Raw genomic sequence first — 24,278 nt, 5'->3', positions numbered from 1 at the left:
TCATTCAGCACTTTGCATGGATTGCTTCTCCTTTGCATGACTTGACAAAGAAGAAGACTACATTCAAATGGACTGATGTAGAGAGAGATGCATTCCTCAAATTGAAAGATACAACTACACATAGTCCAGTGTTGATCATTCCAGATTTACAAAAGTCTTTTAGTGTGGAATGTAATGCATCTGGAAATTGCATAGGAGCTGTCCTAAATCAACAAGGACATGCCGTGGCTTATGAGAGTCGTAGATTGCATGATGCAGAGCTCTCTCTTGGCATTTATGAGAAAGAGCTCTTGGTCGTAATTCATGCACTTACCATATGAAAACATTACCTTCTTAGGGCTGATTTCACTGTGAAGACGGATCACCAGAGTTTCAGGTATTTTCTTACCCAAACTAAATTATTGGAGAAGCATACAAGAATGGCCAATTTCCTCTCTATGTTTCATTTTCAGATCTTACACACCCCAGGAAAGAAGAATGTAGTGGCAAAGCCATATGTAGCAGCAATCTCAGTTACCTCTCATGGAGACTTGTCTACCATGCGTGATTTGTATCATACGAATGCTAATTTTGCCACTACTTGGGCTAATTTGATGGCTGGTCATGCACAAGCCTCATATGTGATCAAAGAGGGTTATCTTATGAAAGATAATTGCCTATGTGTACTGTCTCACATGAGGCAAAAGCTTTTGGATGAGTGCCATGCTCCTCCATATGTTGGTCATAGAGGCATAATGTCTATTACGAACATGATTGAGCGGTATTTCTTTTGGCCAAGTATGCGGAAGGACATAGAGACACATGTATGTACATGTATCACCTATCAAAAGGTGAAATTTGCAAAAAGACACCACGTTTGCTTCAGCCATTGCCTATTCCCACGCAGCCATGGGAAAGTATTACAATGGATTTCATTATGGATTTACCACGGACCCAACAGGGTAATGATGCTATTTGGACAATTGTGGACAGGTTTAGCAAGCAAGCTCACTTCTTGCTGGTCAAGAAGACCATCAAAGTTGAGTATATGCTTAAAATATATCTTGCACAAGTGTTCAAGTATCATGGAGTGCCGAAGTCCATTGTGGGGAATAGAGATCCTAGGACTACAAGTCTCTTTTGGTGGGCGTTATTAAATATTATGGGCACCAAATTAGACTTCTCATCAGCTTATCACCCTGAAACGGATCATGCAAGGTTGCATCTGTACTACTTACCTTATGAGGATAAGGTATGTTTTAGTATATAGTACGGTACAATACCGTACTGGAGGGATCTGTACGTAGCAGTTCTCTCCCCCCCTCCCCCCCCCCCAACTAGCCTTAGGCAAACTTGTAACTTGACGAGGAATTCTTGTGTGCTCATCAAACTGATTTCAAGTTTCTCTCTCTCTCTCTCTCTCTCTCTCTCTCTCTCTCTCTCTCTCTTATCTTCCAAGTTTTCATCTCACTGTAAGTGTAAACTTTAGCGCGAGGGCTTCTTCTGCAAAGTAAAAGGCTATATATATATATATATATATATATATATATATATACACACACACACACATTCATTCTTATGTATATATATACACTATATAGTATATTTTTTATGTTTTTACGTACCTTACGTATTTAACATTCCTCAAAATCTCAACCCGTACATGAATGCGTACCTTACGTACCTGATTCGTACTGTATCTTACGTACTTTTCCACCTTGAACGGATGGACAAAGTGAGGCTACAAATTCAGCCGTGTTGGATCTCTTGAAATGTTATGTGGCAGATTAGAAGTCTTCTTGGAAGAAGTACTTACCGCTTGTGGAATTTGCATACAACACGGTGCATGCATCTACGGGAAAGGTCCCCCTTTGAGATTGTTTATGATAAGGTGGTTTTTCCACCCACCCTTCGTACAAAGGATGAAATATTTAGAGTTGACAAGTATGTAAGAGGCTTGAATATTGCTTTTACTCAGGTGCGGGTAGCAATTGCAAGCTCACAAGACAAGCATAAAAGGCTACCGACGAGCATAGAAGGCAATTTAATGTTAAAGAGAATGATTGGATATTGCTGAAATTTTAGAAAGCAAGGCTTGCAAAGAGGCCCGGCAAAGAGGGTGCATACCCTACGCTTGCAACTAGGTACTATGAGCCTTTTCAAGTGATCGAGAAGATCAATGAAGTAGCTTTCAGGTTGGCATTGCCTAGTCATTGGCACATACACAATGTTTTTCATGTGAGTCTCTTATGTAAGGCCGCAGCCTAGTGAACCGGTCATTGGGGATCCACCAGCAGTGAATGAGCTTAAGGAGATTTTGCAGCCAAAGCAGATTGTATAGCACAAGGAATGCAAACTTTGCTGCAAGCAAAGTTGTTAGGCGTTACCTTCTGAAGTTCAAGAACTATCTTCCCATTGATGCTAAATGGGTAAATGAAGAGTTCTTTAAAGATTGTCCGCACTTTCTTCAGACGTATTTGGATGCTTTTCAGTTGCAGACAACTATTTAGAAGCCGGAGAGATGTCACCATTTGTTCACCCAATTGGTCCGCCTGTGCTTTCTCATTATGTATGTACATTGGATTGGCGTCCCTGACAGTTGCATATGCCGGGGATTGATGCCACTCATGTGATACTATGAACCTGGCTTTCCACTAGGATTTGTGCCTATGAGTACCTCTGCCCGGAAATGCCTGGAGGATTGGTGTTCCATTGGGTCCGGTACCTTGTGTACTTGCCTAGTGCACGTCTATTTTGGTAGTCTCATGAACGGGGATTGCGCATACCAATGTTGCATTGCATAGCATCTTTATATGCTTGCTTGCAACAATTGAATTTGCATGCTGTTTTCATGCTTGCCTAACCAATGCATAGTTTCGGGTAAGGGGATGCCCGCCCGTGAACCGTGCCTGTGAAATTTTCTGCTAATATGTTTATGTAACGTGTGACAGGTAGTAAATATGGAAGCAAGTAGCGGGAGGGAGGATGTTCACATACCCTGTGTAGTGTTCTCTTGTCTTACGTACTCTCTTGCAAATTGTTGCTACCGTGTGTTGGTGGAACAATAGAGAGCAGATGGAAGGGAACATGGGCAGTTGAGAGGGTAGTGTGAGTTGCAAGTCTACACCGACAACCACATTGTTTGCAATACTATATTCATTGGTATGAAATCTGGTCAATGACACTATATACTTGATTCTCCCAAGATCAATATTCATATGTATTGGTATGAAAATCTGGTCAAAAATGCCCATGACACTGTGTACTTGATTCTCTCAAGATCAATATACTTTATTTGAGGGAGGTACCAGCCGTTCCGACTCATTGTGCATCTCTTGTCAATTCAGCAAATTACTTCTCAAATATTGTTATAATGGAAAGGCTATATTAAATTTCAATGCCTAGTGGTTGTACGTTGTTACCTTTTTCCCGTGAAGCTGAATCGCATTACAAAAGCTAGCATCTTGAAGCAAAGCCTTATCTTTAGACCACCTTAAGACAGCCCTCGAACCATGACCCCTGCAGAAAACCAGCATATACTCACTCAAACGACCACTTCCAAAAAGTGCGAATCAAACAACATAATTCTAACTTTCAAATTCAAAACTTGATCTCTTTATTCTCTCAATCATAGTTGTCAAAACTTGGCGTTGGTAAGGTCTCAACCTTGTTCACACAATGTTGTTCTGAGAGGAGCCCTTGCAACATTGTTGAGACATTTGTTGAAAGTCAAGATCAAATGACCATTCATATGCACGCATGTAAGACTAGCTACAAGCAGTCGATAACAAGAAGATTGTTGATGTGAAAGTTTGACAATGATCTCATCATGATGGCGAAAATAGACTTCATGCACTCCTTTTCATGTGGACAATGATTATACAATGATTGGCGAATAGACCTTTTATTATGTGATAATCAAGCAAGATTGATCAGGTTTGATAGCCCAATAGGGGCCCAAAAGTGCACAGAACATGCACCCATAGATGGGACATCTTATGAACACAGTTTGAACACGACAAATTATATTTATGAAAATATTTGTGCGTCTAAAAAGTGATGGCCGACCAAAAAACGACCAGCTATCACAAACCTATACTTAGGCATGTATGGAAACAGATGAGAACATCCATATACCGATATCTGCAAGTGCCAGTCCCTAGAGAACCAAAAAACGACCAGCTATCACAAACCTATACTTAGGCATGTATGGAAACAGATGAGAACATCCATATACCGATATCTGCAAGTGCCAGTCCCTAGAGAAGCAAAGGCAAATTGTGAGTCAGAAGAAGGACATTCCCAAGCAACTAGTTTAACCTAGAAACAGCCCAAACAGCAAGTAACACGTGTGGCCGCCTTGTACTTCTCCAAGGCACTAGAGACTGCCTCAAAAGGTTGTACAATGTGCACCTTTCCTTATTTCTCTCTTAACCTACATATGTGTAATCATCAGAAAGTTAAGAAACCCTAGTTCACACTTAATCGTGACCGAGACTTTGCACGTTCCTATGGATAAGAAATGTATGATGCTCCCAATCCACAAATGGTAAGAACTTGAGAAACCAAACAGACTCCCATGATTACATCAGCTCTTACAAGAGGAGTGGCCATGAGATCCCACACAAATTCCGTGCCTTGGAATCTAGATGACCATCTTGGCACCACGGGTCTCGAATCTAATACTCGTGCCCATGCCTGTGCCAAATCCCTCAATCCATCGGTCCACCAGGGTCAAACTAAAGTAGATACGCCAAGCTGCCTGCTCATTGATAACGGCCTCCATGCTGCCACTGTCAAACAAGACAACCACCCTTTGGCCACCAATGTACTTGAGCAACTCATTGCAATCATACTCCGGGTTCCCCTCCTTGTCTTCAAGCTCCCAACTAACAATGGTGCTAACCAAGGTACTGGGAGCTGAGGACAATAAGGTTTTTGGAGGGTCATTGTGGGAGTAGCTGGGGGTTAACTTACCACACATGCCATGGAAGCACGGACTAGGATCAGGGTTGGGGTCTTCTTTGGGCAGGCCTTCAATGTATGCTATGTTGTATGACACCAAAAACATCGCTTCTTCCATTGGTATTGGGCCTTCTTTGCCTCATTCAGTGTACATCCAGTCTTGCCCTCCTTGGCCTTTCGGTCAGGCATAAGCTTCAGCGCATTGTCTAAGTTTTGGAGTTAGATGCTCCTGAGTTTTGACCAGGAGAATCCTCGGTCCGCATGTCTATGCCATAAAGGAATTGTCCTCTTGTCCGCATCAAATTTGTGCAACTGTAAGGCCAGGTGTGACCTTGTTGGCAAATTGAAGGACTAGTTGTGAAATCTAGTGCAAACCTCAGAACTCGTCCTTGAGTCTCTCAAGGTAATGTGGCTGGGAAAACCGCCATTTGAGATTCGTGACAAACGGATTACTCTCATAGCATGCAATAGCGAGTTAGCCACCAAAACTAAGGCGTCCACTGGCAAGTGACAGTTAGCCAAATGTACCTTTTCCATATCTGTTCTACTTACAACAAAAAAATACACATCAAACTGATGAATCCAAGATTGCAAAATAGAAGGGTTAAGGGTTTAGGGCGAGCACCAATCTTGCCACTAAAACTAAGGCGTCCCCTGGTGGCAAGTGACAGTTAGCCAAACGTACCTTTTCCATCTGTTCTACTTACAACAGAAAAACACACATCAAACTGATTAATCCAAGATTGCAAAATAGAAGAGTCGAGTTTACCGTCATACTTACTAAAGGTCACCCTCTCTAGAAAAGGATGCCCGCCGAAGCTCAAAGATGCCACTGTTGTCTTGCAGGTGAGGACCGAGAGAAACTGATCACGCTCCTGTTGTCGCGCATCATCTTTAGTTGCTTGCTCACTGCAATTCCTTGGCTACTTCTTGTTGCCGCTCTTGGTCGCACCTTTGGGCATGCCTTTGGGCATCAAACTACAATTCCAGCTGGCACATTGCCATGTTGTGAGCATATTAAGCTTATACTTCTCAATAGCAAAAGCATGCTCGGAAGATAAGGAAGAAGAGGGATTCGAAGAAGGGGATCAAGTTTGCACAAGGGGCTGGAGGGAAAATGTAAGAAAAAGGGAAGGGAGAGAAGAAGAGAAAATGTGGGTGACAAAAGATAAAATCATTTGACTTACACATGACTTGAAATAGATTACACATGACTTGAAATAGAGGGTGAGGAGGGAAGACACCAATTGTTGTCGGGAAAACCATTGAAATGGCATAGGGAAACGGCCTAAATGGTGCATTTTGGAAATGGAAATTCACGAGTTGCAAAAGCATTGTCAATCATAGCCTAAAACATTTGTGACAGCTGGTCAGTTGGCAAGGCAATTAGGACGGATGCCGCATTGGACACTCCCCTCGTGATCGTCATGTTAGTCGATGCTGCCAATTCTTCTTGTATCTCTTGCTCTCTATCATCATCAGAGGTTACCATAGTGAAAGCAGCCAAGGTTCTTCCTGGTCGCAAAGTAAACCATCCACTAGGAGTGTGGGCTGCTCTTACAAGATGCCCTGGAGCACTATTAAAGCATCCACAGAAGACTGTTAGCACATTCATCCCCAGATTCTGCTCTTTTATGGTGCCCATTTGGTCCCTTTTGCATGGCCCTTGCTTGTGGGCTAGCCACCCCTTTTTCTAGTATTTTCCTAGGATTTTTCCCAACTTTTCTAGCATTTTCCAGTCGGCCTGTCCAGTAGCTCCAGTCAGCCTGTTTTGCAGCTCGAGTCAGCCAACTTACCCCTACTATAAATAGTGGGTGGTGGCCTCTCATTGTTCATTCAGTCTTGTACATATTTTGCTCCCTCACTTATGAGACTTGTAGTGTCTCTTGCTTGGGACTGTTTTGCTTCAGTATATTCAGCATAGTTTTCTCCATCTCTCTCTCTCTCTCTCTCTCTCTCTCTCTCTCTTGCACTCTCTGTTCAGCACATTCTAGTGCCACTTTGCTTCCGCTCTGTGCACTCTTTCATGGTATCATCGCTCCTGGTTTAGCAACCTCTTTGCTGCCCCAGATTCAGCACTGTTTTCAGCACCCTCTCCTCTGCGTTTTCTCTCAGATTTGCAGCCCTTTGCTGCTGCGTTTTCTAGACAGCACCTGCTGGTCTTTTCGCCTACAGTTTGGCTTCACCGACTCAGCCATCAGGTACTCTTTGATCAGCGTTTTCTTTTCCACGTGGATATTGGACATAGGTGGCCTTCTGTGCGCTGCGTTTTCCTTTCCAATGGGCTTTCCCCTTTGCAGAGGGGGTCAGTGGTGTTTCAGGCTTTGGTGGCACTTTCGGTACCTATGGAGGACACTTCTACTTCAGAGTTTGTGCGTTTTTTTGAGCATTTTTTTGAGATTGAGCCCAAGCTTTTGTGATGGCTGCACCCACTTCTCTTCATATGTTTGCTGAGTCTGCAAAGTTGGATGGTTCCAACTACACCCTATGGAAGGTGAAGGTGAAATCGGCCTTGCGTGGCGTGGATCTTTGGGATTGGCTTGTTACACCGGCCAATGCCACCCCTCCCACCCTTGCTTCCGGTGGTGCGACTCAGGCACAGATTGATCTTTGGCAGTCGAATGATCGACGCGTTTTCTCCTTTCTCATGTTGAACTGTCAGGATTCTATTCTCTCTCTCATGTGCGTACAGCAGATGCTACACATGAAGTTTGGAAGGCTTTTGCAAATCTCTATGAGAGTGAGTCTCCGGGTCGGATTTTGGCATTGGCATTGGAAAAGCAACTCATGAACTTATCAGTTTCTGCCTTTCCATCTTTATCTGCTTTCATCTCGAAGATGAAAGATCTCCAGGACGAGCTTGCTGTTTGTGGCAAGGACATCTCCACAGAGGACATGGCTATTCGGCTGCTCTCCAAACTTCCAGAGAGGTTTGATGCATACTTTCAATATCTTGTTTCTTCTCCTCGTCCTGTTCAAGTTACTTGGAAGGAAGTACTCCCCTCCGTTATGCAGATTGAGTCTCGCTTTGAGGAGCGAACTGGCACCTCTGGTGGCCCTGATGGAGCTTTGGCAGCACGAGATAAAGGGAAGAATCAACAAAAGAAAGGAAAAGGGGGTTCTGATAAGAACTCCACGGATTCCGACAAGGATAAAGACAACAAATCTTCAAAGAATAAGGACATTGAATGTCATTATTGTGGTAAGAAGGGTCACAAGTCACCTCAATGTCACAAGAAGAAGCGTGATGAAGCAGCAAAGAACTCTTCCTCAACGGCGGTGTCTCAACCCAAGAAGAATGATGGCATTCTTCTCTTAGCACGTACTCAGCGTATACTTACTCTTGTGACTTCTCAGTCACGATCTTGGATTGTTGATAGCGGTGCTACTGCTCATATGACACCCCAGAGATTGGTTCGAGGACTTCACTGCCAGATCAAGCGAGATCACTCTAGGTGATTCTTCTTCTGTGCCAGTGCATGGTCATGGCACTATCCCCATCTTCCGCTCTGACGAGGACAAGAGATACTTCTCTGACGTTCAGTATATTCCAGATTTGGCTTTTAACCTTTTGTCAGTGAGTGCTCTTACAGCTCAGGGTGCGGAGGTGATCTTTTCTCGTTATGAGATAACCATTCGTGATAAGGCGACTGGTAGCATCTTGGCTCAAGAGTCCAAGATAGTGGTCTCTACAAGTTGACCTGCTTTCTTCTGGTGCTTCTTCTGCTCTTTGGCATGCTCGGTTTGGCCATTTGAGCTATCGGCTTCTGCAGCGAGCTTCGAAGGATGGGTTGGTTGAGGGATTACCGACCATCAAGGCTCCGTCTACTGCTTGTTCCTCTTGTTTACAGGGGAAGCAACACCGAGCCGCCTTTCCGAAGGAGGCGAGACACAGATCTTCGACATCACTTGCTCTCATTCATGTAGACTTATGTGGTCCTATGAGTACCGCGTCGTACCGCGTCTTTGATAAGGCGTTGTACATGCAGGTGATGGTGGATAATTTTACCAGATATACTTGGGTTTTCTTTCTGAAGACCAAAGATGAGACTTTTCAGCACTTCTGTGATTGGAGAGCTGAGGTAGGAAAAGAGACCGGTCACTCGGTCAAGGCTCTCAGGACCGATGGAGGGGGTGAGTTCACATCCCAAGAGTTTAAGCAATATTGCAAGACACATGGCATTCGGAGACAGCTTACTACATCATATACTCCATCACAGAATGGAGTTGCAGAGAGGAAGAATAGGACTGAAACCGGCCTCTGATGGAAAACCAGAGTGCGGTAGGAGCAATCACCCGTCCACTTGTAGTCTAGATGAAAAACCAAACACAGACTGGGGCTAGAGTGCCCAAATCTGAATACACAGCGACACCTGTTGGCCCCAAAGCTTGGCGCCCCTTGCGGTATTTCTTTATTCAATTAAAATAATATGTATGGCTGAGTACAACACAAAAACCAGCCAAGAGTTTACACCTGTAAGTCCAATCTGACTGCCCACAAATCCTTCTCAGCACAGAGGATCTATGCACACAGATCTGTGTCCTCAAGCAACACACTGTGCCTCCCTCTGATCAGCCAAGTTCACAAAGCAGGCCAGCCATGGGCATACATCTGGCATAACTCAAGAGCATGATACATCTTCTCAGCTCAACATACATATGCTGTTCAATCCCTGTCTTAATCCCTTGTCAATCTGCCATACTCCTCCTCTCACAAGGAGCCAAATAACACATACCTGTAGCAGACATCAAGCAATAGAAAGAGAGATAGATGAACAGAGTCAAGGCTTACCAAGTTCAGCTCGTGAAACAACTCTGGAGGAAGCAACAGCACCAATCTGTGCCTGCAGGCACTTGAATCCACAATCCTGCTTCACACATGTGCTTGCACTTGCCTGTATCTTCCTCCTGATGCTCACTCCTATGCTGTCCTTGTAAAGTACAGATCTGAAAATCAGCACAGTACCCATCTGTACCGCCTCGGGATACGTGCCAGGCGTTGTACTTGCATAAACAGCCTGCTGTCCACTTCTGTACCTGCCTGAATCAGCCTGCACAGGTCTGTCCAGCACCCAGTAAAGCGCCGCCTGCACCTGTATGAGCTGTATCTGACTGCCCGTACACTGTACGGCAGTCGTACAGTAAGGTATGGGCTGGAAAACTGACTGTCCAGCCTGTATAGGGCTTCTGCGCAGCCACCAGCAGCTGCTCTGTGCGCCGCCAGCAACAGAGGAGAAAGAGAGAGAGAGAGAGAGAGAGTCCAGTACTGGCCGTACAGTGCTGTATGGCTGGTTCCTTCAGAAAAACAGCAACAATCTGCAGCAAAACAGCCGCCTTCTCCCTTCTCTTGAGCTTTTCCACGATTGCACACAAGCGCATGAAGGGAGCTCCACTTTTGCTACACGACTCCCAAAAAGGGAAGAGAGAGAGGGAAGAGAGAGAAAACCCCCTCCCAATTTAATCCCTAGGGCCCCAACTTAATAAGTTCCTAGGGCCACTAAGGCCTAGGGGCAAAACTTCAATAAACATTAAAAGTTAATGTTTTAATGTTCCCCCTTCACACCTAGGGATGTCCACACATCTTAAACACTGTCCGGGCACCCCCCATGTGAATCATAAAATATTCTGACTCTGCAACCACCATGCCCACACTTGTCCTGCTCCATTTTCACAGGGCCATGACATACCCCCCTCTTGAAAGATGGCAAGCGTCCTCGATTGCATTCTGGTGATGCATCAAAATATCCAAAAGTGAAATATACAATATGGCAAGATCAGCGTCCCAATCTCTCTGAGCCATACACATGTATCATCATTCACTGCAAACCAATGGCATAGTAATAGTCCAAGTTGTATACCACTGTGAACCATACATATCCACAAAAATCTCCATGTGACTAGTACACATATATCATAGAAGTCCCATAAACAGATGTACTGTCAGCCTCAGTACCTTCGGATGAGATAAAATCTGCACCAAGCGACCTCTAGATGTCATCTGAGCCTGTCTGTATCAAGGGAGTGGAGGTGCTACCCCCCTCTTGAGCATCAGGTAATGCTCCAGACCCATGCTCTGCTGAACCTGAATGAGCCACAATAAGAGTCGGCTCTAACTCAAAGGCAGCGAGATAAAGCTGCAAAACCTGAGGTGAATCTGTTAAGTCACCTTCCTCCATCCACTTCGCATCCATCGGTGAATAGTTCTTGAACTTCACAAGATAGCGACGGGAAACTTTACCTCGTACCTTCCTTTCTTTATGTGCCAGTATCTGCTCTGGAATCAGAACCTCATCAAGTTCCTCAACTTCCGGCTGAGCCTCATCTGATACATCCTCAGGCACATCCCCACGGAAAGGTCTAAGAAGACTCACGTGAAAAGCATTGTGAATCCTCCAGTGATCTGGTAACTTCAAACGATAGGTTACCTCACCAATCTTTTCCAAAACCTGAAAAGGCCCATAATATCGCATACTCAACTTAGGGAATAAGCGCTCTTTACCCTTCATCTTCTTGAGTCTAGCCTTTTCAAAGCGCAAAAGAACCCAATCACCCAATGCAAACTGTAAATCACGTCTGTGACGGTCTGCGGCTTTCTTTTGCTTCTGCTGAGTTTTCTGGAGGGCCAACTTAACTCTCCGATAAGCTTCATCCAAACTCTCCACATACTGATCAGCCTCAAAGATCTTATCCTTTGTATGCAAAATGGGTGGAACCTTCTTCCCTCCTTCTACAATCTCAAAAGGCGCCTTGCCTGTCGAGCTATGTACAGTGTTGTTATATGCAAACTCCACTAAAGGAAGATACTTTTCCCATTGTTGCTTGTGCTCTGACACATAATACTTGAGAAGATCTAACACTGTAGAGTTAGCCTCTTCTGACTGACCATCTGTCTGTGGATGAAATGACGATGAAAACTTGAGAGTTGTACCCATGTTGTCAAACAACCCTCTCCAAAACAAACTCGTCATCCGTGGATCACGGTCACTAATGATAGACGTAGGCAAGCCATGATACTTGAAGATGTTCGCCATGAACAACTTCACCATATGATCCACTTTAATTGTCTTCCTCACGGGAATGAAATGAGCCTGCTTACTGAACCTGCATATGATAGTCCAGATGCCATCATTTCCCGTTTGTGTCCGTGGAAGATCAAATACAAAATCCATGGCAATGCTCTCCCAAGGTCTATCCGGAATAGGTAAAGGCTGTAATAACCCTGGTGTCTTCTGACGGTCAAACTTTACCTTCTGACATACGATGCATTGCCTCACAAAGGCATCAACATCTCTTCTCAAGGTTGGCCAATAAAAGAAAGTCTCCACTGCTTTGACCGTGGCGTCAATACCTCTATGACCTGCATACGGTGGAGCATGACTTTCAATCATAACCTTGAGTCGCAATGGCCTGGTAACACACAGTCTGCCATGCATCAAAAAAAACCCATCTCTGAGAGTGTAATGCTCATGCCGCTGACCCTCAGACATCTGATCATACAACCTTTCAAAATCCTCATCATGGGCATACTGCTCTTTCATTTCATCAAGCTCATGATGATAAGCAAGTGAAACTGCAGAGACCTGTGGCTTGCGTGACAAAGCATCTGCCACTACATTCTTTTTGCCTTCCACATGCACAATCTGGAAGTGAAACATTGACAAAAAGTTTGCCCAACGCATATGCTTCTCTGAAAGCTTAGTCTGCGTGAGGAAATATCGCAAGGTCTGATGATCTGTCTGTACAGTGAAATCAGCCCCAAGCAAGTAGTGTTTCCATGTAGAAAGAGCGTGAATTACAGCCAACATCTCTTTCTCATACACCTGCAAATGCTTCTCGGCATCTTGCAAAACTCTACTCTCATAGGCTATCACATGTCCCTCTTGCATGAGAACTGCACCAATGCTACTTCCACATGCATCACACTGGACAACAAAAGCCTTTCGGAGGTCCGGTAACACCAATACTGGGTCCGAAGTAAGCTTTTCTTTGAGCTTTTTGAATGCTGTAATTTCCCGATCAGCCCATCTAAACGGAGTTGCTTTCTTCGTCAAAGCATGTAGAGATGAAGCAATTTCAGCAAAGTGCCGTATGTAACGCCTGTAATAGGAACACAATCCTAGAAAGCTGCGTACATCATGCACGGTCCTCAAAGCTGGCCAATTAAGTATTGCTTCCACCTTTGCTGGATCCATACGGACTCCATGACCAGACACAATATGCCCCAAGAAATGTATCTCCTGCAAGAAAAACTCACTCTTCTTGCCATTAACCACCAATCTATGGTTTCTGAGTTCTGCAAACACAATGGCCAAATGCCTTCTATGCTCTTCCTCAGTTCGTGAATGCACAATCATGTCATCAAAGAATGTGCCCACAAACTCTCTATGAGGCCTGAAAATCCTGTCCATCATTCTGTTAAATGTGGCAGGCGCATTCGTTAAACCAAAGGGCATAACCAAGAACTCATACAACCCAAATGTGGTTCGGAATGCTGTCTTATGCACATCCTCGGGTCTAATGCGTATCTGATGATACCCGCTTTTCAAGTCAATACGACTAAAAACTGTGGAGCCCTGTAAGCGGTCCAAGATGTCATCGATCCTCGGTATGGGGAATCGATTCTTGATGGTATTCTTGCCCTGTAATCAATACACATGCGCCAAGAACCATCCTTCTTCTGCACTAAGAGCACAGGTGAGCAAAAGGGTGATGAGCTAGGCTGAATCAACCCCTTATTCAATAGCTCCTGCACCTGACTCATAATCTCTTCCTGTTGGGCTGCACTAACACGATACGGCGGTCTGTTCGGTGGAGTACTACCAGGAATCAGATCTATGGCATGATCTTCTGGCCTCTCAGGAGGTAATTCTCCTGGCAATGACTCGGAAAAACAGTCTTGAAACTCACTTAGGAAATCAGCCCTGTCCTTATCTAACATTGACAAATTAGACTTAGACTCATCATCCTGTGCATCCTTTACATAAATCAAGTACGCGGAAAGATGCTTTTTCATTACTGATGAAATCGCCGAAGCGGATACAATAGGAACAGATTCCCCTTTGAGTTTTACATCCAATACATGCTCTTTCCCTCTATGAGTCAGAGTAATTTTCCTATTGTAAGTATCCACCACCGCATGTACCCTGTGGCACCATGGCATCCCCAACAAAACATCACAGCCATCCAAAGGCATGATGAAGAACTCCTCGCTGTCCACATAACCCTGCAAATGAAGCCGAAGCTTCCCAATGATAGGAGTAACGGGTTCTGCATACCCTGGACAAGCCATATTTGCCTCATGTAACGGCCCCATCTCCTCTGCGCGAATCCCCAATCTGCCAGCCAAATCTGGTGAAATGAAGTTGGCTCTAGCACCTGTGTCAAAGAAGATCAAAGCATTCTGATCTCTCACTTTGCCCCATGCCCTGCACAACTCTGTAGCTTCACCACTTAGCTGCTCACCCACAAGATCAGGAACTAAGCCTGCAGAAGGCTTTTGTTTCTTTGGCTTGGGCTCTCCTTTATTGTCAGGGTCCTTCTTGGACGTTCTTTTGGGACAATTGAATGACATATGCCCCTCTTCAGTACAGTAAAAACACTTTTGAGCATCTCTCAAAGCCTGTCTTTCCTCAGAAGTCCTTTTGGGCATTGGCAACTTCTTATACTTTGTCTCTGTAGACCCTTTAGCATCACGAGAAGCATGCCCAAATTTTTCAGCTTTCTTGCCCAATTTCTTACTGCCTTTAAATCCAGATGAACCACCTGTGAGTAACGCATTAGCTGTCATAGCATTTTCAATCATCTGTGACATGTTCGTTACTCTTGTCTTTATACAGTAATCTCGTACCTCCTTGGGCAGCCCACAACAATATTTCTCAACCTGCTCAGATAATGGCACGGCACGATAAGAAGTCACTGGGAGAAGAGCTTCCCAAAACTTCTTGTTATAATCCTCCAAACTATCACACTTTGAAGCATCCAGCTTGTGCCATGCTGTCATAACATCCACCTCAAATGTAGATGTGAGCCATACGGAAGAGAAAACCTGTTTGAATTGGACCCATGTGGTGGGTGCTATGCCCTGCAAAAGAAGAGTAGACCACCACTGCAAAGCATTGCCCTTGAGAAAAGTGGCAGCTTTCCTCACCTTCGAGGACTCTGTGTAATTCCCACCAGAAAAAGCAGCATCAAACTGCTGTAAAAAGGTAAGTGCCTTCAATTTATCCTTGGCCCCACTGAAAGTGTCAAACTTCACTGCAGCTCCCCCTTCCTTGTAATCCTTCGCCTTGCCCATAGGCGTTAGATTATCATATGGAAGTGGTTTTGTGAGATTGCTGCCCCCAACATTCATACCCATCATTGGGTCAACATTTCCCATTCCAACACCAGGCATACCATACATCCCAGCCATGTTTCCATACATTCCACTATGCATACCTGGCTGCATGCCACCAAACATATTGCCTTGCATCCCAGGTTGCATGCTTCCAAACACATTTCCTTGCATACCGGACTGCATACCACCATACATATTCCCTTGCATGCCAGGCTGAAAATTGGCTCCAAAAGGCCCATACATACCCATGCCTCCCTGAGGATAACCCCCAGTCATGGATTGGAACACCGAGCCACCACCAAAATAACCTGGATGCATGTTCTGCTGAGGAATAGGTGGCTGTCCATAGAAGGAACTCTGTGGGTTAGCACCAAAAGCATGCTACATGTTCGGAAACTGTGCAGGAGATGGATCCTGTGGAGTGGTACCACTATGACCTTGAGAAAGATTCTTCGAACGAACCTTCTTCTTCTTTTTCTGGGGCTCTGTGCGGGGCTCTGAGCGAGATCTCAAAAATTCAGCAAATCTCTCACTCTGTGTGAGCTGCATAAAAGTATCCATAACACTAGCCAAGCGATCTTTGAACCGAGCATCATCATCCTCTTTACCATGCACATCTTCTGGCTGTGTTACATCCTCATAAGGCTCAACATCTGCAGCCTGTTCTCCTGCAAAAATATCCTCAGATACATCTCTTTCAGGAGAAGTCTCTTGCTCTTCTTCTTCATGATAGAAGTACTCTTCCTCTGTATCAGACATGATTGCTGAATTTTCAGCAATGGCTTTCTCCAAAGCAACCACGAGCTCACCCCCTTCAGAAAGTTGATGATTGGTCCCCGCAACGGAACCTTGAAACCGGCCTCTGATGGAAAACCAGAGTGCGGTAGGAGCAATCACCCGTCCACTTGTAGTCTAGATGAAAAACCAAACACAGACTGGGGCTAGAGTGCCCAAATCTGAATACACAGCGACACCTGTTGGCCCCAAAGCTTGGCGCCCCTTGCGGTATTTCTTTATTCAATTAAAATAATATGTATGGCTGAGTACAACACAAAAACCAGCCAAGAGTTTACACCTGTAAGTCCAATCTGACTGCCCACAAATCCTTCTCAGCACAGAGGATCTATGCACACAGATCTGTGTCCTCAAGCAACACACTGTGCCTCCCTCTGATCAGCCAAGTTCACAAAGCAGGCCAGCCATGGGCATACATCTGGCATAACTCAAGAGCATGATACATCTTCTCAGCTCAACATACATATGCTGTTCAATCCCTGTCTTAATCCCTTGTCAATCTGCCATACTCCTCCTCTCACAAGGAGCCAAATAACACATACCTGTAGCAGACATCAAGCAATAGAAAGAGAGATAGATGAACAGAGTCAAGGCTTACCAAGTTCAGCTCGTGAAACAACTCTGGAGGAAGCAACAGCACCAATCTGTGCCTGCAGGCACTTGAATCCACAATCCTGCTTCACACATGTGCTTGCACTTGCCTGTATCTTCCTCCTGATGCTCACTCCTATGCTGTCCTTGTAAAGTACAGATCTGAAAATCAGCACAGTACCCATCTGTACCGCCTCGGGATACGTGCCAGGCGTTGTACTTGCATAAACAGCCTGCTGTCCACTTCTGTACCTGCCTGAATCAGCCTGCACAGGTCTGTCCAGCACCCAGTAAAGCGCCGCCTGCACCTGTATGAGCTGTATCTGACTGCCCGTACACTGTACGGCAGTCGTACAGTAAGGTATGGGCTGGAAAACTGACTGTCCAGCCTGTATAGGGCTTCTGCGCAGCCACCAGCAGCTGCTCTGTGCGCCGCCAGCAACAGAGGAGAAAGAGAGAGAGAGAGAGAGAGAGAGTCCAGTACTGGCCGTACAGTGCTGTATGGCTGGTTCCTTCAGAAAAACAGCAACAATCTGCAGCAAAACAGCCGCCTTCTCCCTTCTCTTGAGCTTTTCCACGATTGCACACAAGCGCATGAAGGGAGCTCCACTTTTGCTACACGACTCCCAAAAAGGGAAGAGAGAGAGGGAAGAGAGAGAAAACCCCCTCCCAATTTAATCCCTAGGGCCCCAACTTAATAAGTTCCTAGGGCCACTAAGGCCTAGGGGCAAAACTTCAATAAACATTAAAAGTTAATGTTTTAATGTTCCCCCTTCACACCTAGGGATGTCCACACATCTTAAACACTGTCCGGGCACCCCCCATGTGAATCATAAAATATTCTGACTCTGCAACCACCATGCCCACACTTGTCCTGCTCCATTTTCACAGGGCCATGACAGGACCATTATGGAGATGGCCCGTGCTATGCTTGAGCATTCTTCACTACCTTGACGTTTATGGGTTGAGGCGGCTTCCACTGCTGTCTACATTCAGAACAGGTCTCCTACTGCTACTCTTCCCGATAAAACTCCATATGAGGCTTTCCATGGTGAGAAGCCCTCCGTTTTTCATTTCCGGATATTTGGGTGTACGGCGTATGTTCATGTGCCTAAGGAGCATCGCTCCAAGTTGGACTCGAAGTCTCAGCACATGACTTTTCTCGAATACAGCACTGTGTCCAAGGCATATCGTCTTTATGATCCTCAGGCCAGTAAAGTTGTTGTGAGCCATGATGTGGTGTTCGACGAGACTCCCACATCTTCAGAGGGGGGTGGTGAGCTTCTTCTTCCTTCACCTCCGTCTCCACCTCCTTCTCCTCCTCCTCCTGTTCCCACTGCTTCTGTTACACCTCCAGCTGAGGACACTCAATCAGATGATGATGACCCTACTCCTCCTCTTGCGAGTTCGAGCAGATCAGTTTACCTCGTTGGTATTATCAGACAGTTCGTGATTCTGGGTTACGTGAGCTTCCTTCTACTCCTCCGCTTGGTTCTCTTCGACGTTATTCCAGAGTTACAGGGAAACAAATTCATGAGGACAACATGTTTGTTAATTATGCTCTTATGTCTACTATCATTAATGGTCCTTCTGATCCCACTTCTGTAGACGAGGCTCTTTCACATGAGCCTTGGCGTCGTGCTCTGCAGGCAGAGCTGGATGCTATCAAACGGAATGGCACTTGGATTTTGGTGCCTCAGCCACTGCAGTGTAAGGTGATTGGTGTGCGTTGGATCTTCAAATCAAAGTTCCGAGCTGATGGTGGCAGCTTGGACAAGCACAAGGCGAGGTTGGTTGCCAAGGGTTATGCTCAGCGCCCTGGAGTCGACTTCGATGAGACCTTCGCTCCGACGGCCTAGATGACTACCATTCGCACCGTTCTTGCACTTGCAGGACATCATAGATGACCCGTTTTCCAAATGGACGTCAAGTCGGCTTTCTTGAATGGAGAGCTTCAACCACCAGGATTTGTTGTTCCGGGCAAACAGGATCATGTGTACCGACTAAAGAAGGCTTTATATGGTCTAAAGCAGGCTCCGCGGGCTTGGTACCAGCGGATTGATGAGTTCTTTCAGAAGCTCCGCCTGCGCCGTTCTCATGAAGATTCGAACCTTTATATCCTCCTTGAGAGGGGGTTGATTGTTATCATTGTGGTCTATGTTGATGACCTCATCTTTCCAGGTTCTTATTCTGTGTGGATCCATTCTGTTATGGATGCTTTGGAGACAAAGTTTGAGGTGACGGATCTTAGTCTCTTGCATTATTTTCTTGGCTTTGAGATTTGGCAGACCTCGAAGGGCATTTTCTTCTCTCAGCAGAAGTACACTCAGGAGATTCTCGACAAATTTCAGATGACTAGGTGCAAACCAGTATCTTCTCCTATGGATATTGGTGAGAAGCTTTCTTCACTTGATGCTTCTCCAGGGACTGATCAAGAACAGTATCGGGTTCTCGTCAGTTGTTTGGTATGGTTGACCTACTCCCGATCAAGGTTGCAGCCGTACGTACGTACAGATCGATCCGTACCGTACGGATCCGTATGTTTATTTTTTTTAAAAAACCCCTTTTTGACCTTCAACGTGCAAATTTGGCCTTCTTTCGGAATTTCGCCTGTTTCGCATGCAGTGCTCTGTTTCGCTCCGTCTCTGCACATTGTGCACATTGCAACCAGGTAATTCTCACGCTCTCTCTCACTCATGGCCTTGGTCCCTCATGATGCATCTCTGTCTCATACTGTACTCTCTCTCTCTCTCTCTCTCTCTCTCTCTCTCTCTCTCTCTCAACCGCGAGCGGCCAATGTACTACATGATTAATCTCGTCTCTCTCTCACTCCCTCCCGAGTCCGGGGTCCCTCTCTCTCTCTCTCTCTTTCCTCCTTTGGAGTATGCTCTAAGCTCTCCCTCTCTCTCTCTCTCTCTCTCTCTTTCTTCCTTTGGAGTATGTACTATGCTCTAAGCTCTCTCTCTCTTTCTTTGTGTCACAGAGCTTCCAGGATCCAATATGCCGAAGCCATGCAACCCCTACTGGCAGGAGCACACCAATGCCATCCGTGTTATTAATACGCCGACCCAAGCTGGTTCTGGCACGCGTAGATGGCAGTGCAAGTATTGCAACTTCGAGCTCACGAGCACAATTTCTTGTGTCGTGATACACTTGACAGGTATTGGCACCACCGGCAATTGTGGTGGGTGCAAGCAGGTGCCGCAGGATATCAGAGACAAGCTCATTGCTGAGAATTCATCAACAGCAAAGGGTTCAAAGAAGGTAAGGGGCAGCCAGCACACTCAAGATGCACTTCATGATGCGCTTGTGGGGGAGATGGGTGATTCTTCCACACAGGATAGCCAGCCTACAGGGGGCAGAAAGAGGGCCCGTGTCATGCAGGAGGGTGATGAGGATGATGATGCACATGTGCTGAGACAGAGTACTTTGCCTTCACGTGTGTCATCTCTTTCGTGGGTGAAAGAGAGACAAAAAGTGGCTGAGATGGAGATTGCTTGCACTCTTGTGGAGTGCAACATCTCCTTCAATGTACTGAGGACTGATCAATGGAAGAGAATGGTGAGGGCCATAGCAGAGGTTGGCCACACAGACTCGTGGTCCGGGGTGGAGTATAACAAAATGCGTACCACGATGCTTGAAGAGCAAAAAGCCTTGATAGACAAGGCATTGGTACCTGTCAAGGCAGGATGGCAGTCTTTTGGGTGCACCATCATATTTGATGGCTGGAGTGATACGCGTAGACAACACATTATCAATATTTTGGTGTCCTCATGTCTTGGCACATACTTCTTGCGGGCTGTGGATGCAGGAAAGGCAGGAGAATCCATCAGTGCTGAGTTTATTTATCACCACATCAGACACGCAATTTTGGATGTTGGGCCAGAGAATGTGGTCCAAGTGGTGACAGACAATGCTTCAAATTGCAAGCGTATGGGTGAATTGGTCGAGGCAGAGTTTCCTCGCATTGCTTGGACTCCTTGTGCTGCACATTGCTTGGACCTGCTGATGGAGGATATTGGAAAGTTGCCATGGGTGCAACCTGATGTTGCAGATGCCATGAAGATTACTACATTTTTTCGAAAAAAACATCAGGCTTTGGCCATCTTCAAGAGCCATAGTGCACTTGATATGGTGCAACCCTCGAAGACCAGGTTTTCTTATATGTTCCTGGTCTTGCAGAGGCTTTTTAGATTACGGGACCCACTACTACAGACTGTGGTGGACCCGAAATAGAGGTTTATGCACCATGCGCAGACAGAGGCCACTAGATACATTCAGCGAAAAGTGCTTGACGAGGCCTTTGGACAGAGGTACAGAGCTTGACGGTGGCATTGCAGCCTATCCATGTCCTCCTCCGAATCACAGATATGGAGGGCTCTACTCTTGGACTGGTCTATCGTCTCTTCATGGAGATGAAGCGCCATATTGCCGCCTGTACGACATTGACGGAGTCTCGGTGAGTGTACACTTGGATATTGTTCTTGGCTGATTATATTAATATTAAATAATATGCACATTGCAACAATATGTTTAAAGTTATATTATATAATGACTGTTGGAATGTTGGCTTGTCAATTTGTAGCCGGGGTGACATCCTAGCTATTGTAGAGCGGCGATGGACATTTATGAGCCGTCCCATTCATGGGATGGCTGCATTGCTTCATCCCTTCTACAAGAAACCAGAGCTGTTTAGTCAGAGCACTCTTCTCACGCAGAAAGACCAGTACATCAACATAATGTACGACGAGGATGAGCAACTTGAGGTTGATGCAGAGATGGTGAGTTTTATGAACAATCTAGGACCATCCTTTGCTAGAGCGGTGGTTTTGAGAGAGGAGGCGACGAAATTTCCTCTCACGTGGTGGCAGAGCTATGGAAGACAAGGTCTTCCAAAGCTGACTCATCTTGCTCTCTGAATCCTCTCGCAGGTACTCTTGACTCTTTCACAATTGCATCCATCTTTAAAGTTTAATTCATTAAGGGTTTTGACTCCAAAATCGTATCGTGATTCGTGATCGTAGGATTGTTCTGCTGGTGCTTGTGAGCGCAATTGGAGCGCCTACTCCTTGGTTCACACGAAGATCCGCAATCGACTTAGTACCGCTCAGCTGGAGCGATTAGTGTATTGCCGAGCTAACATGAAGCTCGTGCGAGATTATCATGCTTTGGGGGCACCCAAGCAAATATATTTAACTGTCGTATTCTTTTGACACATTTCAATATAATTAAGTCATTTCTTGTGGTTCGGACTTGTCGGATTATGCTTTTCCACAGGCAGATCCGACCCGTGTGAAGATGGTGCCAACCTCTACTGAGGACGACGTGGAGCAGCGTGTCAGAGACGAGCAGGCAGATATTATACGACTCCTTCATAGAGAGTTGGAGAGCATCGATCACCGTGTCACAAGGTCACGCGCACGGGCTTTGGCGATACCTTTGCGTGAGGAGGCTGCAGATTCAGAGAGCGCTAGACGGAGGAGCATTCGTCGGGGGAAGCTGCCTGTTCGTACGCAGCGGACTCGGGCGAATGAGGCTGTCACTCTCATTCATACTCAGAGTGAGCCAGGAGATGATGATGTAGCACATGGATCTCATGATACATCTTTCATATCATCACATGTGCCCGTGATGGCAGAGCCTGAGTATGTGTTTTTCTGGGATTTTTTCCAGCTTTTCTAGCATTTTCCAGTCGGCCTGTCCAGTAGCTCCAGTCGGCCTCTTTTGCAGCTCCAATCGGCCAGCTTACCCCTACTATAAATAGTGGGTGGTGGCCTCTCACTGTTCATTCAGTCTTGTACATATTTTGCTCCCTCACTTATGAGACTTGTAGTGTCTCTTGCTTGGGACTGTTTTGCTTCAGTATATTCAACATAGTTTTCTCCATATCTCTCTCTCTCTTGCACTCTTTGTTCAGCACATTCTAGTGCCACTTTGCTTCCGCTCTGTGCACTCTTTCAAAGACCAGTGTGGGCTGCTCTTATGTTATGTACCTGATGCTAACCTCCGGTCAGTAGGTCTAATCGCGGGGTTTGGGAGAGCCCTAGGATTAGGGAGGCTGGCTTATTCTAGGTGATCAAGGCTCATTTATAATCCTAGTATGGTTACTAATAGCTGGACCGCTATTATAGGCCATAGGATCCACTTTATAAGTGGGGGTTGGGTTCAAAGGAGTATTGATGTTTTATGGTCTGTACCTGGATCATGAATGATACTGCTACTCCTGTCAGTCCATAGCGATGCACAAAGTCTTGCCAAAGGCTATTGGTTTTATGTTTCTTTTCTCGGACCAGAGGTTTGGTATAAGACCTTCATGATCTTCGTTTATGTATTTGGTCTCATAGGCGATTTTGGCCTTCAGTAGATGTTAAAATGGAACACATACACTCACTCTCTCTCTCTCTCTCTCTCTCTCTCTCTCTCTCTCTACACGTTGAAGAATTGCTGCTGAAGTGAAAAGAGGAAGGGAGGACCTTCCAGGGCGACCAAGGGGTAGGTAGTAGCCCCACTTTTTCTCCATGGCGAAGCGTTTGGCGTGCCAGACATGGGTTGAGAGCCGTCTGGTGCCATCACACGTGGTCAGAGGACCACCAGGCTTGAACTCCAGCAATCTACGGAGGCGGCGGCACAGCCTTTTCTTCTTCTTGGGGCCAGCCTCTTCCTGAACACCATGGCCGCCCACTTGAGCCACAGCAGCAGCAGCATCTCTGCCCATTTGAGCATGGACAGCAGCACTATCATCAGCAGGGCTACGCTGCTCCGAATGAACCCTGCGTTGCTTTTTAGGGCGCGACGACGATGATAAGGAGGATGTTAAGGCGGATGCTTTCCTCTTCTTGTAAAGCCATGGGAGAGGGCGGCGGCGGCGGGCGTAGCTGGAAGTACGCCGGCGAAGGTGGCGAGGCAGAGGTGAAGTAGCAGTGGCGGTGTTGGTTTGGCCATCATCATCATCGTTATTGTTGGCATCATCGTGCTGCGGCGGCGCTTTTCGCTTCTTCAAGGCGGCATGGAGGGACAGAAGCTCGGCCGCGCGGGCCTTTGCAAACTGTTGCACTTCCAAAGTGCGTGGAGGTGCCTCCAAGGCCACCATGTCTCCCATGGCTACAGCACTGTGCTGTACAAGGATACATTCATTTGAAAGTTCCTTAACATACTCATCAGCGAGTTGGTTCTACATGGGTTGCTTCTGTCCGGCCATTAGCATCTTCAATATGCAATGTTTTTTCTTTTGGAATTAGAAAGTGCAACACAACACACACACCCATGCATGCCACCGCTTGCACAGTGAGGGCTTGAACCCATGATCTGGGGACTCTCAGTGAGGGCTTGAACCCATGACCTTGGGACTCTCAAGCTTTATCCATTGCACTAACTCGCAAAAATCGGCAATATGCAATGTTTTTTCTCTTGCAAGACGATCACCGAGTGGGTTCACTCGAGCATGAATCAACTGCTGCCTCTCTAATGCAATAAACCGCTTGGTAGACTTCAATGTCTTTCTGACACCTCCCCTTAAATCAAGGCATGAACAAGTACTGTCAACACCCTAAGGTATAGAGAAGAGAGTAAATAGAGCCCCTTTAATGGTGTGCCAAGGAACTAGTGTGCTTGA

The 24,278-nt window shown here is 45.9% G+C and overlaps 1 protein-coding gene across 2 annotated transcripts in view; it reads right to left on the bottom strand.

Annotated features, from left to right (window-relative positions):
- LOC147623648 (ribonucleases P/MRP protein subunit POP1-like) overlaps positions 1–23,850 on the bottom strand; it is an 85,764-nt gene extending 61,914 nt beyond the window's left edge. Inside the window, exons 1-2 of one of the 2 annotated variants that reach the window (XR_015269186.1) lie at positions 23,140–23,843; positions 3,402–3,498 (exon numbers count right to left, since the gene is read on the bottom strand). Coding sequence is in view for 1 of the 2 variants with exons in the window: in XM_086820237.1 (XP_086676363.1) it covers positions 3,402–3,498; positions 23,140–23,765 (723 nt within the window). In the remaining variant the exon portion in view is untranslated. Of the gene's footprint in view, positions 1–3,401; positions 3,499–23,139 lie in introns of both variants that reach the window. The other variant, XM_086820237.1, reaches the window with a different exon arrangement.
- Positions 23,851–24,278: the final 428 nt, after the last annotated feature.

Source organism: Cibotium barometz, chromosome 26 (genome assembly GCF_041138505.1).
Source record: "Cibotium barometz isolate CiBa-2024 chromosome 26, ASM4113850v1, whole genome shotgun sequence".
Lineage (NCBI taxonomy): Eukaryota > Viridiplantae > Streptophyta > Polypodiopsida > Cyatheales > Cibotiaceae > Cibotium > Cibotium barometz.
Note: the sequence above shows the minus strand (reverse complement) of the source record. Positions and strands in the feature narration are given on the sequence as shown.